Source organism: Panthera leo, chromosome A2, assembly GCF_018350215.1.
Source record: "Panthera leo isolate Ple1 chromosome A2, P.leo_Ple1_pat1.1, whole genome shotgun sequence".
Lineage (NCBI taxonomy): Eukaryota > Metazoa > Chordata > Mammalia > Carnivora > Felidae > Panthera > Panthera leo.
The window spans coordinates 146005154-146018732 of record NC_056680.1 but is presented as its reverse complement, the minus strand read 5'-3'; the positions used below and the strand labels follow the sequence as shown (position 1 = coordinate 146018732).

The 13579-nt window shown below is 36.5% G+C and overlaps 1 protein-coding gene across 2 annotated transcripts in view; it reads right to left on the bottom strand.

Moving 5' to 3' along the window:
- The window catches only part of MKLN1 (muskelin 1), a 212545-nt gene that overhangs the window by 29774 nt on the left and 169192 nt on the right, over window positions 1-13579 (bottom strand). For both annotated transcript variants that reach the window (XM_042924831.1, XM_042924822.1), the window contains exon 13: window positions 3045-3192. In XM_042924831.1, the coding sequence (XP_042780765.1) occupies window positions 3045-3192 (148 nt within the window). The remainder of the gene's footprint in view (window positions 1-3044; window positions 3193-13579) is intronic.

Below are 13579 nucleotides of genomic sequence, written 5' to 3'. Positions count from 1 at the left end.
AAACTAAGACCACCTGGAAACATGAAAAAAACCATTTTTCTCATGTTCCCACATCTACTTGGTAGCAAATTCTAGACTAAAATATAATTCTCTTGATTTCTGGACCAGGAATCATCTACTAACCGAAAAATTCAGAGGTAAAATCCATTCACTGAACATCACTGTAAACACAGGCACCAATATTGACTTCTTTACCCAATACAGGCATGCCTCAGAGATATTGTGGGTTTGGTTCCAGACCACCACAATATTTTTTTATACAAATGTTTGTTTATTTATTTTGAGAGAGAGCGAGCAAGCACAGATGTGTCAGTGCGAATGAGGGAGGGGCAGAGATAGAGAGAGAATCCCAAGCAGGCTCCACACTGTCAGCACAGAGCCTGACATGGGCTCAATCTCACGAACTGTGAGCTCATGACCTGAGCTGAAATCAAGAGTCAGACACTCAACCAACTGAGCCACCAGGCACCCTCAGACCACCACAATAAAGCAAATATTGTAGTTAAGTGATTCAAAGGAATTCTTTTGCTTCTCAATGCATATAAAAGTTATTTTTATACCATAAGGTAGTCTGTTAAGCGTGCAACAGCAATATGTCAAAAAAAACTATGCATATACCTGAATCAAAAACTACATGATTGCTAAAAAAGGCTAACCATCTTCTGAGCTTTTAACAAGTCATAATTTTTTTTTTTGCTGGTGGAGGGGCTTGCCTCAGTATTGATGGCTGTTAACTGATAAGAGTGGTGGTTACTTAAGGATGGGGGAGCTGTGGCAATTTCTTAAAATAAGATAATACAGCTGACCTTTGAACAGTATTGGTTTGAACTATGTGGATCCACTACAATGCAGAGTTTTTACAATACAGTATGGTAAATATATTTTCTCTTTTCTCATGGTTTTCTTACTATTTTCTTTATCTTACCTTATTGTAAGAATATGGTAAATAATATATAAAACATACAAAATATGTGTGAATCAACTTTTTTTGTTATCAATTTATGTTATTGGTAAGGTTTCTGGTCAATAGTAGGCTATTAGTAGTTGGGTTTTTCCTGGGATTGTTTTGTTTTAAGTAGGTTTCATACCCAGCATGGAGCCCAATGCAGGGTCTGAACTCATGACCCTAAGATCAAGACCTGAGCTGAGATCAAGAGTCGGAACCTTAAGCAACTGAGCCACCCAAGTGCCACAGATGTTGGGTTTTTAGGAAGTCAAGTTATACACAGATTTCCAACTGTGTGTGGGTTGAATCCTCGTGCTGGTAAAGGTTCAAGTGTAACGAAATTGGCTGCATCAACTGATTCCTCTCCATGAATGATTTATTTGTAGCATATGATGCTGTTTAACATTTTACCTATTAGAACTTCTTTCAAAATTGGAGTAAATCCTCTCAAACCCTGCCACTGCTATATTAACTAAGTTTATGCAATAACTGTAAATCCTTTGTTGTCATTTCAACAATCTTCACGGCATCTGTTTCAGGAGTAGATTCCTTCTCAAGAAACCACTTTATCATGAGAGATTGCAGCAATGCAGTCGTATCTTCAGGTCCCACTTCTAATTCTAGTTCTCTTGCTATGTCTACCACATCTGCAGTTACTTCCTCCACTGAAGTCTTGAACCCCTCAAAGTCATCCAGGAAGGTTGGAATCAACTTCTTCCAAATTCCCATTCATGTTGGTATTTTGACCTCTTTCCACGAATCTGAATGCTCTTCATGGCATCTAGAATGAAAGGAATCTTTTTTTTTGAGCAGTAGGTCTCAACAGTTGGCTTAAAATATTCAGTGAATTATGTTATAAACAGATGTGCTGTGTTCTGGGCTTTGTTGTTCCATTTGCAGAGCACAGGCACAGCAGATTCAGTATAATTCTTAAGGGCCCTAGAATTTTGAGAATGGTAAAGGAGCATGGTCTTCAAGTTAAAGTCATCAACTGCATTAGCCCCTAACAAGACAGTCAGCCTGTCCCTTTGAACTTTGAAGCCACGCACTGACTTCTCCTCTCTAGCTATGAAAGTCCTCGATGGCATCTTCCTCCAGTAGAAGGCTGTTTCATCTACAATGAAAATCTGTTCAGTGTAGCCAACTTTGTTAATGATCATAGCTAGATCTTGCTAGATAACTTGCTAGAGCTTCTACATCAGCACCTGCTGCCTCACCTTGTGCTTTTAGGTTATGGAGATGGCTTCTTATGTTAAACCTCAGGAGCCAACCTCTGCTAGTTTCATACTTTCCTTCTGTAGCTTCCTCACCTCTTAGCCTTCACAGAATTGAAGAGAATCAGGGCCTTGCTCTGGAGCAGGCACTGGCTTAAGGGAATATTGTGGCTGGTCTGATCTTCTATTCAAACCACTAAAACTTTCTCCATCAGGTGTTTTGCTTTCTCATCATTCATGTGTTCACCAGAGGCACACTTTTAATTTCTCCCAAGAACATTTCCTCCGCATTCACAACCTGGCTGTTCGGCATAAGAGGCCTACCTTTCTTCCCTTGACTCAAACAATTAGAAGCCTTTGTAGGGGTATCAACTGGCCTAATTTCAATATTGTTATATCTCGGGGAATCAGGAGAGCCAAGGAAAGTGAGAGAGGTGAGGGAACAGCTGGTCGGTGGAATGGTCAGAACACACACATTTATCAATTATGTTTGCCATCTCATTATGTGTGCAGCTCATGGTGCCCCAAAACAATTACAAAGGTAACATCAAAGATCACTGATCACAGATGACCATGACAAATACAACAGTCATGAAAGGGTTTGAAATATTCTGAGAATCACCAAAATGTGACAAAGAAACACAAAGTGTGCCAACACTGCTAGAAAAATGTCAACATGCTCGACACAAAGCTGCCACAAACCTTCAACTTGTAAAAACTGCAATATCTGCCAAGTGCAATAAAATGAGGTGTGCCTGCACTGACATTTAAATGCAAGACATCACAAATTGACATAAGCCTTCCATATTCCTCTTCTTTTGAATAAACCAACAACCTCAAACAAATATTACATTGGGATTGCAACACAGACAAGAGCTCCTTACCAACTATTCCTCACAATGTCATAAATCCAGAATGAATTTCTGACATTCTCCTCCCTCTTCTCCTTGTCTTTGCTGAGTCCAGATAAGACATGTATTTCATTCAGTTCGGGATCAATGGTTGCTCTCTGTGTGAATCCTGTCATTGGAACTATAAATTGAAAAGAGGAAATAAGAGGACAACATTTGTGTTAAGTAAGAGTAGAACTACTATATACAAGATTAATCCCTCGTGACTCTGCTCTGCTTCTGTCCACAGCACTGATCTTTTAACATACTATAGAACTTTTATATCAAACAATAAACAATTGCTTATTGTTTTCTTCTAACTCTAGAATATAAGCTGTATGAGGGCAGAGGTAGTTTGGCTCACTATTCTGTTCCCAATGCTTAAAACAGTGCCTGGCACATAACAGTTACCCAACTATTTGTTGAAAGAATAAACGAATGCTAACTATCTGGAAGGAGTTACAAGGAGGGAAGAGGTAGAAAGCGGTATACTATGTAATCATTTTTATTTTTTTTTTTTAATGTTTTTTTTTTATTTTATTTTTGAGACAGAGAGAGACAGAGCATGAATGGGGGAGGGTCAGAACGAGAGGGAGACACAGAATCCGAAGCAGGCTCCAGGCTCTGAGCTGTCAGCCCAGAGCCTGACGCGGGGCTCGAACTCACGGACCGCGAGATCGTGACCTGAGCCGAAGTCGGACGCTTAACCGACTGAGCCACCCAGGCGCCCCTGTAATCATTTTTATTGAGGGAAGAAAGGTCAATGTGTTAGTTAACTGATTTATTATCTGGATCAGTTCTAACTTAATAGTAAAGGTAAAATATTCAAATGTTGACCTGGAAAAACACAAATCTGACAGGAAGTAAAATGCAGGTTTGTTTAATAAGGTCAGAGTCATTTAAAATATCTGTTCATGACATACAATGAAATGACATAATTTCCAAGTAAAAATAAAACATTTTGGGCGATAATACGTCATTTTATTTTCCTGAGTGGCTCAAACTGACCAGAGTTAATAATGTTTTTTCTTTTCTTTTTTAATGTTTATTTTTGAGAGACAGAGAGGCACAGAGCGTGAGCAAGGGAGGAGTAGAGAGAGAGGGAGAGGCAGAATCAGAAGCAGGCTCCAGGCTCTGCGTTATCAGCACAGAGCCCAACACGCGACTTGAACTCATGGACCGCAAGATCATGACTGGAGCTGAAGGCAGACGCCAAACTGACTGAGCCGCCCAGGCGCCCCAATGTTTTATTTTTCTAAGAAATCTATTAAATGAGTGATTGTTATTCTGCATTATCCAGTAATTTGCAAAACACTGATACAGCAAATGCAAATTTTTCTCACCATTGTTATATGGAAATATTAGTTGAAATGTAATTTTATGGATCATGACATAATTGCCTTGAATCTAAAACAATGTCATTGTTTCAACACTACATTCCCTTTATACATGAACAATCATCATATGCTCAAAACACAAAGTAAATATTAGACTGAAGTAAAATATTTCTTTTTTTAAAAAAATGTTTACTTATTTTTGTAAGAGAGAGAGAAAGGGGGTAGAGAGAGTCTCCAACGCTGTTAGCAGAGCCCAACATGGGGCTCAAACCCAACAAACTGTAAGACCATGACCTGAGCTGAAATCAAGTCAGACAGTCTACCGACTGAGCCACAAGGGTGCCTCTGAAGTAAAATATTTCAATCAATCAAGAATATTATGGCAAGAGATGTTAGCCACATTGATCTTCATTTGTCTTTATCTGCTTTAGCAGGGCCAAATAATCCAGCATTTATTTTTGCCTCATGTACTGAAATTCATGTCTCCTTTCATATTCCTCTTTAATAAATTTGTTTGGAATATCTTAGAGACTATCCAAATGCAGTCCATAGTATATATACTAAAATAATACAGACTCACACTACACAACACATAATTTGCATCCGTCCATACACAATTACGTTTATATTTATACACACATGCACATCAACCTAATCTGAATAATAATCTCAATCCTCATGCCAATAGTCTCTAGTGGGTATGTAAAGTCTGGTATTTTTTTTAATGAGGTTTGGTAAACTTTCAAAAGTGCCAACGTTCTACCCTATTTCTCAGATAACCTTGGAAGAATAAATAGTAAAGAAATGACAACACTTTTATTAGTGGTAAAAGGAAAGGATGTAACTGTCTAAATTTATTGTATTTAAATTTCTCCATCCCATTTCATCTTAATACTCAGCCTTTAAATTCAGAATTCTCTAAGATGGGCTGGCAAACTATGGCTTGATCTAGCCTGCCTAGGGTCAAATCAGGTCTCATCCATTCATTTACATTTATCTGTGGCTATTTTCACCCTGTAATAGCAAGGTTGAATACCTGCAGCAACAGTGTAAGGCCTACAAAACTGAAAATATTCACATCTGGCTCTTCATATTAGAAGTGTGCTGACCCCTGTTCTATAATCTCCTAAAATACAAATTTCAGAAATGTATGACTTATAAATTAATCCAATAACCCACTTAAGTAAGAGCCTACCGAGAAAATTGGTATTTTGGGGTGGAATGGAAATCAGTGGAGAGGGAAAGAAATTTTGAATTTTACAAAATGGGAGTGGAATCACCAAAGAGAGGGAAAGAAAGGAGTATTGGGTTGGAGGAAGAAGCATGTGAGAAGATGAAGAATGCTAAGACCAAATTTTATATGCTTCTCTTTCTAGATCGTCACAATTTGCCTAGAAGCAGCTTAGGAGCAGAAGAGAAAAAGGACAAGGATTGTTTCTTAAAAATAGAAGCAGTGGGGGGGGTGCCTGGGTGGCTTAGTTGGTTGAGTGCCCAACTTAAGTCGGGTGAGTTCAAACCCCGCATTGGGCTCTGTGCTGACAGCTCAGAGCCTGGAGCCTGCGTCGGATTCTGTGCCTCCCTCTCTCTTGCCCCAAACCACTCGCGTTCTGTCTCTGTCTCTCTCAAAAATAAACAAACCTTTAAAAAAAAAAAAAAAAAAGAAGCATTGGGCAGGTTTTCAATACTCAAGGATATCACACTTATAAAATCTATGCTGTAAGGTATTACAAAATATTACTTTGATTACAAAGCATACTAGAAACTATGTATTTCCCCATTTCTTTTATTTTCCACATCCACTATGCTTTTCACTCTTCATAATGTTGTTTTACCTCCCAGTTATACATTCAAATCTGTTACTGACTTTTAAACAGCTTTACAGAGATAATTCATATACCATACAATTCACTCATTTAAAATATTCACTGTAAAATCATCATCACAATCTAAGTTTTGACTATTTATAATACAGAAATCAGATCTGTGTGTTCCATAGGTTTTTGAAGACCAATCTAGGAACTTAAATACGAATAAGCATTGGAAATAAAATAGAAGTAGAAAATCTTGTTTTAGTTTACCTTCCTCAATTAACTAAGTGATTTCATGCAAGAAACTTTTAAATTATTTTATCAAGGTTTTTTTGTTTGTTTGTTTGTTTGTTTGTTTTTTAGTAATCTTTATACCTAACCTGGGGTTTGAACTCACGACCCTCGAGATCAAGAGTCGCATGCTCTTCCGATGAAGCCAGTCAGGTACTCCCTTGCAAGAAGCTTTTTTAGACCTCAGTTTTGTTATCCAAAATTTCAAAGTAGAGCTAGATAATGTACTGGGTCTCTTCAAAGTTGAGATTTCTGTTAAGATCAGACTCTGGAGGGTGAGAGCAGTAATACTATGGGCACTTTCAGTAATATTAAATTAGTACTTACGTGTAGCACAGACAGACTCCTGAGATACATGGATCAATTAGGAAGTTGTTATGATTATAATAGGAGTGGACTGGAAGAAGGAAATAAGGAAATAAGGAAATACTGATAGAGAAGCATTACTTCCACGAAATGGGTGTCATCAGCACAAGGAGGGTAAATACTATGTCCTAAGCACAAAAGTCCTCTGGACTGACACAACAGAGACCAAGCTTGAAGCAGAAATGTGTGAAAAGTATGAGTAAAAATGTTTCACTGAATTTTCTTGGAGGTTTCCAAATATTGCATTCTAGGAATATTCAAAGGCAAAATTTCTATTAATCTTTACAGACGTTTACAAATATAATTTTTGTTACATACTAAAGATAAGGAAAAATGTTTATATATAAAATGTTTATAATTAGAAAAAATGGAAGAACATACATCAAACTATAAATAATAGTTATGGAGGCACAGTTAGAACACTTTTACTGTCATTATATACTATGTATTTTTCCAATATACACTGCTTTTATAGTTATAAGGAAAAAGAAAAACCCAAACCAAAATATAAAAAACATATATCTGGGTATAAATATTGGGGAATTTTAGCAATATGAAAAATTCTCACATATCCTCCCATATCTGTCATGAGGAAAATTTTACATTAATATCTGGAATGTTATTATTTAGATGGAAAGGGAATTCAGGTTCCAAGAGATGGTGTATTGGCACTAAAAAAATTTTTTTCAAAACATTTTGCTGGCATGAAGTTACAAAACTGAAACTAGGCATTACTTTAGCTGAATTAAAGTATTTTTGACTTTTCCCCTAAAAAATAAAAATGGAAACTTGTACCTGAGGAGTTAGTTCCTAACAATCAGGGGATTAATTGAAACTTACACTAAATATATCTATGTTAACGGCCTTTTGCCTAAATTTTACAAATTGCACTTAAGCTTAATTCTTACTTCTACTCCATTCCACATGCAATAACAATTCAAAAACATTTCAACAACAAAAAATAATAAAGTTTTCCATATCCATCTTCAAAAGCACTCTAGATTTCTTGAAGAAACTATTAAAAATGTCACTTTCTGTAATACTCCACATCTGTTACTTTTGTAAACAGGAAAAAAAACCTTATTTTTTATTTTAAATGGAAATTTCACATATTCTTATTAAAGAAATATATAAGAATTACAGCGTGGCACTAGTAAGCATTTTAGACTCAGATTTTCACTAACAGAAGCTGCTTACGATATCTAAAGTTTGGGCCTTTTGGTTTCAAATGGTAAACTAAACACTACGTTATCCTTCTTCCCCATCACCCCACAAAATTGGCAGGAAGGATATTCTGGCAAAAAGAAAGAAAAATAGCACTAGAAAAGAAGAAAGTATGTCATCAAGAGATAAGAAATTTTGAGGCTCTCACAGCCAAGAAAAAGAGAGCCTACTCACCAGAGGTAAAAGATGGAAAACTTCCAAATAAGTAAGTCATCAAATACAAAAGCACAAATAGGCTGTGAAGAGGACATCCCTGTGGGGAGCGTACTAAGGACACAAGGGCCTAAATGAGAATGAGAGCAGAGCCTAAAGTAACTCCCAACACAGATACTAGGGAAGAAAGCCTGGTAGACAGTATGTGCCATGCACTTATACAAAATCCCTGGTCAGTGTCTTATGTAAGGGAGAAGCCCGTGGGGAAATACGCCTATATACTGCACAGGAAGTCACTATCAATTATCTTTTTTTAACAGATGTAGTCCTTTATTCATAAATTTTAATGTTTAGACAGGAATTAGAAGACATATAAGAAAAATTTCAACAAAGATAGGAGCCTAGATAAACATACAGAATGGGAAAAATAAATCACAGAAACTTAAAAAAACAAACCCCAAGCTCATTATCTTTGTAAAGAATAAAAGAATATTACATGTGTAAAACAATAAGTTCCATAAAGAGGAATAGAAAATATAATATTAAAAAGTAAAACTGATGAAAAAAAAGTATAACTGACAAAAAAAAAATCAGATGACAAAATGAAAAACAATGTGCATAGTTAAAAAGAAAGTCAGTGGTCACAGGATAAAAATGATACAAGTACAGCAAAAGATACAGAAATTATGATAGAAAAGTTAAGGGACACAGAGGATAAAACCAATGAAGTAAGAAATCTGTCTGAGAAGAACTCTTGGAGTGGAGAAATCAGATAGAAGAAAAAAATAATTATAGAAAATTTCCCTGAATGGAACAAGTGGGAGTCCCGTCTGAAAGAGCCCTGGGTGCTAAGCATATTTTGCAAAAAAAGACTTTATATATAGGTACTCCCTGCTTTTCCAAAGTTTACATTAGGCCACTTTGCTTATATGAAAGATCTATATTAGGACTTGATTTTGCTAACTGAAAGAGATCTGAGGAGGATTTTCAGTTTTATGAAAAAAAAGGTAAAGGGCAAAAATAGCATTCAGGGCCTGTTGTGCAGTAAGCCCTCGTAGAGGCAGCGACCACCCTGCAGTGAGAGTGGCCCGGCCCAGCACCTCCCCAGGAATCAGACTCAGCATCTCAGCATCAAGTAGCCAGAGCTGTGAACTGTGTGTGTGAGCTCTGTGCTTTATCTCAATTTATCTTGTGCATCAGTTAGCAAGATGTGTCCTAACGTACCAGAAAAGCCTAAGAGAGGGTTTTTTAGGGAATCTGGGAAGATGGAAAACGTTTTCTTTATAAATAAATGGTAATTGCTTCTTTGCTTTATGCCATTTTGGCTTACCAAAGTTTTCATAAGAATGCTATTTTTGGATACTGGGAGAAATTGAGAGAGATCTCCTAAAGAAACTTTAGAACTATAGGAATAAAAGTTCTAAAAGCTTCCAGAGAGGGAGAAAAAAGCAGGCTATTACCTATGAAAGAATAAGTATCAAACTAACATTAGACTTTAAAAAAAAAAAAAAAATTTTTTTTTTTTAACGTTTATTTATTTTTGAGACAGAGAGAGACAGAGCATGAACAGGGGAGGGGCAGAGAGAGAGGGAGACACAGTATCTGAAACAGGCTCCAGGCTCTGAGCGGTCAGCACAGAGCCTGACGCGGGGCTCGAACTCACGGACCGTGAGATCATGACCTGAGCCGAAGTCGGACACTTAACCGACCAAGCCACCTAGGCGCCCCTAGACTTTTTATCTGTAACAATGAATGCTAAAAAAAAAAAAAAAAAAAAAAAATCCCAAAACAATGAACGCTAGAATACAATGAAATAATAACTTAAAATTCTGAGGCATAAAAAGATGGAATTAAATTCTATTTCCAACAATGAGGGTGAAATAAAAGAATTTTTGGATCAGCAGAAATATGAAAATTTATACCAATGACTGCACATGAAAAATTATTTGAGGAGCTATTCCAACAAAACAAAACAAAAAAGGAATCCAGGAAAAAGAATGACACAGGATATAAGAAACAGTGGCAGTGACAGATGACACAGGAAAGCAAAAGGAAGCTTGAAAGAAAATAAAGATCCATTAGATCCTGAGCCTTGAATAAGACATTTGGAATGATGAAGATTTAATAGAGAATATTTTCTTACCTATAAGTCCAACTACAATACTTTAATTATATATGGTGGCCCATTTCCCCTTCCCTCATTTTAGTTTCATTGTTTAGAATTTTGGTTGTAGTGTTTTTCTTCTGGCAACAATCAATTTTCTCAAGAAAATTTGATCATCACTTATCACATACTTTCAACATCTCAATTTATTTCTGAGTCTTGCTTCCAAATTGGTTTCCAATATGGGTCTTCCTATAGCAAACTTTCTGAGGCAAATATACCTAAGAATATTTTACTTCTCACTAACACATGAAAGTTGGGAGAATATAAATTTCTTGGCTTAACAGTCATTTCAGAGCGCCTGAGTGGCTCAGTCAGTTGAGTGTCTAACTCTTGATTTTGACTCAGGTCATGATCTCACTCACAGTCCAGGGATTGAGCCCGCATCGGGCTAAATGTGCTAAATGTGGAGCCTGCTTAAGATTCTCTCTCCCTCTCTCTTCCCCCTACTAAAGTCATTTTCCTCAAGTATTTTTAAGCTTTACTGTTTTCTTCCATTCACTATTGCTGTTGAGCTGTCTGATATTCATCCATCTATCCATCTATCTTATTCCCTTGTAAGTCATTTTCCTCTCTGAAATGTTTCAGAATTTTCCCTTTGATTTTTTTAAAGTAAGCTTAACGTCTAGCACAGAGCCCAATGAGGGTCTTGAACTCATGACCCCCAGATCAAGACCCAAGCTGAGATCAAGAGTTGGATGCTTCACTAACTGAGCCACCCAGGCGCCCCTTTGATAACCCACGAACCATGAGGTCATGACCTGAGCCGAAACCAAGACTTGGACGCTTAACCGACTGAGCCACCCAACTGCCCCTCCTTTGATATTCTTAATCTTACTTTAATGTGTAAGTAATATGTAATCTTACTTTAGTGTAAGTGTTCCCCTTATTCTTCCTTGCTGGTAGACTATATAAGCCCTTTCACCAATCTGAGGCCTTTGGTCTTTTCTTAATTCTAGGAAGTTTACTTCTATTATTTCTTCAAGTATTTTGCCTTCTTAAAATTTTATGTTTCTCTCCTGTTACTGCTATTAAGATGCTGGTACTTACACAATTCTTTTCCACGTCCTTTGGTTTTCTTTTATATATATATTTTTTTATCTCTTTGTCCTTTTTTTTCTATTTCTTCCTGAAAGAGTATTCATTCTAATCTTTCAACTAATTTATTCATTCACATCCATTCTATTTGTAGTATTTGTTGCAGTCTTCATTTCAAATACATTTTTCATATCTAATATTTCCATTTGGTTCTGTTTTTATGATTTTTAGATCTTATTTCATATTATTAATATGTCCCTCTATACCTTTAATTATATTAATCATGCTTATTCTATTGTTATTTTTTTCAGTTTATTCATTTATTTTGAGAGAGAGAGAGAGAATGAATGAATGCAGGCAAGCAGGGGAGGGGCAGAGAGAGAGAGAGAATCCTACTGCAGAGCCTGACACGTGGCTCAAAGTCATGAACCATGAGATCATGACCTGAGGTGAAATCAAGAGTTGGATGCTCAGCTGATTGAGCCACCCAGGTGCCCCAATCATGCTTGTTTTAAATTCCTGGTTTACCTATTATAATATTTCTGCTTTAGATCACATATGTTGTCAGTTTGCCGATTTCTTTTGAGATAGCTGTAGTCCTCAACTATCTAGTTATATTGCTCTATGAGGTAATATTTTTCAGGGTGTCAGCTATTCTTTCATTAAGATATATTACACTGGGGGGGGGGGGACCAAAGGTCAGGCCTTAACTAGCATCAGCACCAGTGAATTTAAGGAAAATGGAAGAGAAGAGCCATAAGCTAGTGAAGCCTAGGCACAAAGAACCAGATTAATCAATTCTACCATCATCCTCCTATGTAAGGGTTTCACACCTTTAGACCCTTTGGAGGCAGTAGAAGGCAGTCTTCTTGGACTTGAAGGGTGATGGGAGGGAGAAATGAATTTTATATATGTATGTATTATGTATGCAAACTAAGAAAGAAGAAATGAATTATAGAGAGTAGATGGTCAGTCTGTATCTAGTGATATCAATTCTTAATGCCAGTAGGGTTTATGCACTAATGTTATTCTTTGAATTCTGGCACTAGTTGTACAGGCTACTGCTGCTGGTTTCTGTAGTGAAGGAGTAAAAATTAACTCAAGGTAATTTAGGGGACAGCATTTGATCTCATTTAAAGAGTTTCTGGAGGCCAGTTGCCTCTCATTTTATTTTTCCAGGATTTATTTCTCGGGAAGGGAATCAGCCACCTATGTTAGTTTGCTACTTTGGCAGAAACTTTTCATATTATAGCATTTTATATTGTTTGAATTGTTATTAATTAGCACAACTGCATTACTTCTATAATAATTTTATAAAAATAAAAACTGGTTGAACAAAAATGGCATTATCAAAAACTAAAAAGACCTAAAGGTCAAAACCAAGAAAGAAGTTTTCATTTTAACATGTTGTAACTATTAACACAGTCTTCTGTATTAATTTTCTTCCCAAGAAGAAAACAAGGCTGTCTTTTCAATTTAATGGTTTCTAATGGGTAGTTGTGAGGGGAGGGAAAAAGGAGATTTACAACGTATAGTATTTTAAAGCTTTTAGACTCAACTGCCAAAAAGCTCAACTCAACAGCAGGAATCTTAATCAGTCTTTATAAATAAACTGACTCACAAAGAAAAATTAAACAGATCAGTAAACAAGACCATATGTTAATCATGAACTCATTTTGAAAGGACACTTGTCTGAGAAAATAGAAAATAAGAATAATACAACAAGCAACTATTACAGCCAACCTGTTTTTAGTTCTTCCTGGAAATTAACAATGATAATCCTTCGACTCTCCCATTTTTTCTTTAGCATCTTTAAAACTTGAAATAGGAGAGCTAAAAAATATTTTATCTGACAATCTGAATCACATTTTTTCTTTTCATTTTCTTCGGTTGACCCAACAGGGGGAAATTAACATAATTTGTAACATACAGAAACTCTACAGGGAAGATAAAAAGATCACAGAGGTATTTTTTATTTACTTATTTTTTTTAATGTTTACTTATTTTTGAGAGACAGAGACACAGCACGAGCAGGGGAAGGGCAGAGAGAGAGGGAGACATAGAATCCAAAGCAGGCTCCAGGCTCCAAACTGTCAGCATGCAGCCCAATGTGGGGCTTGAACCCACGAACCACAAGATCATGACCTG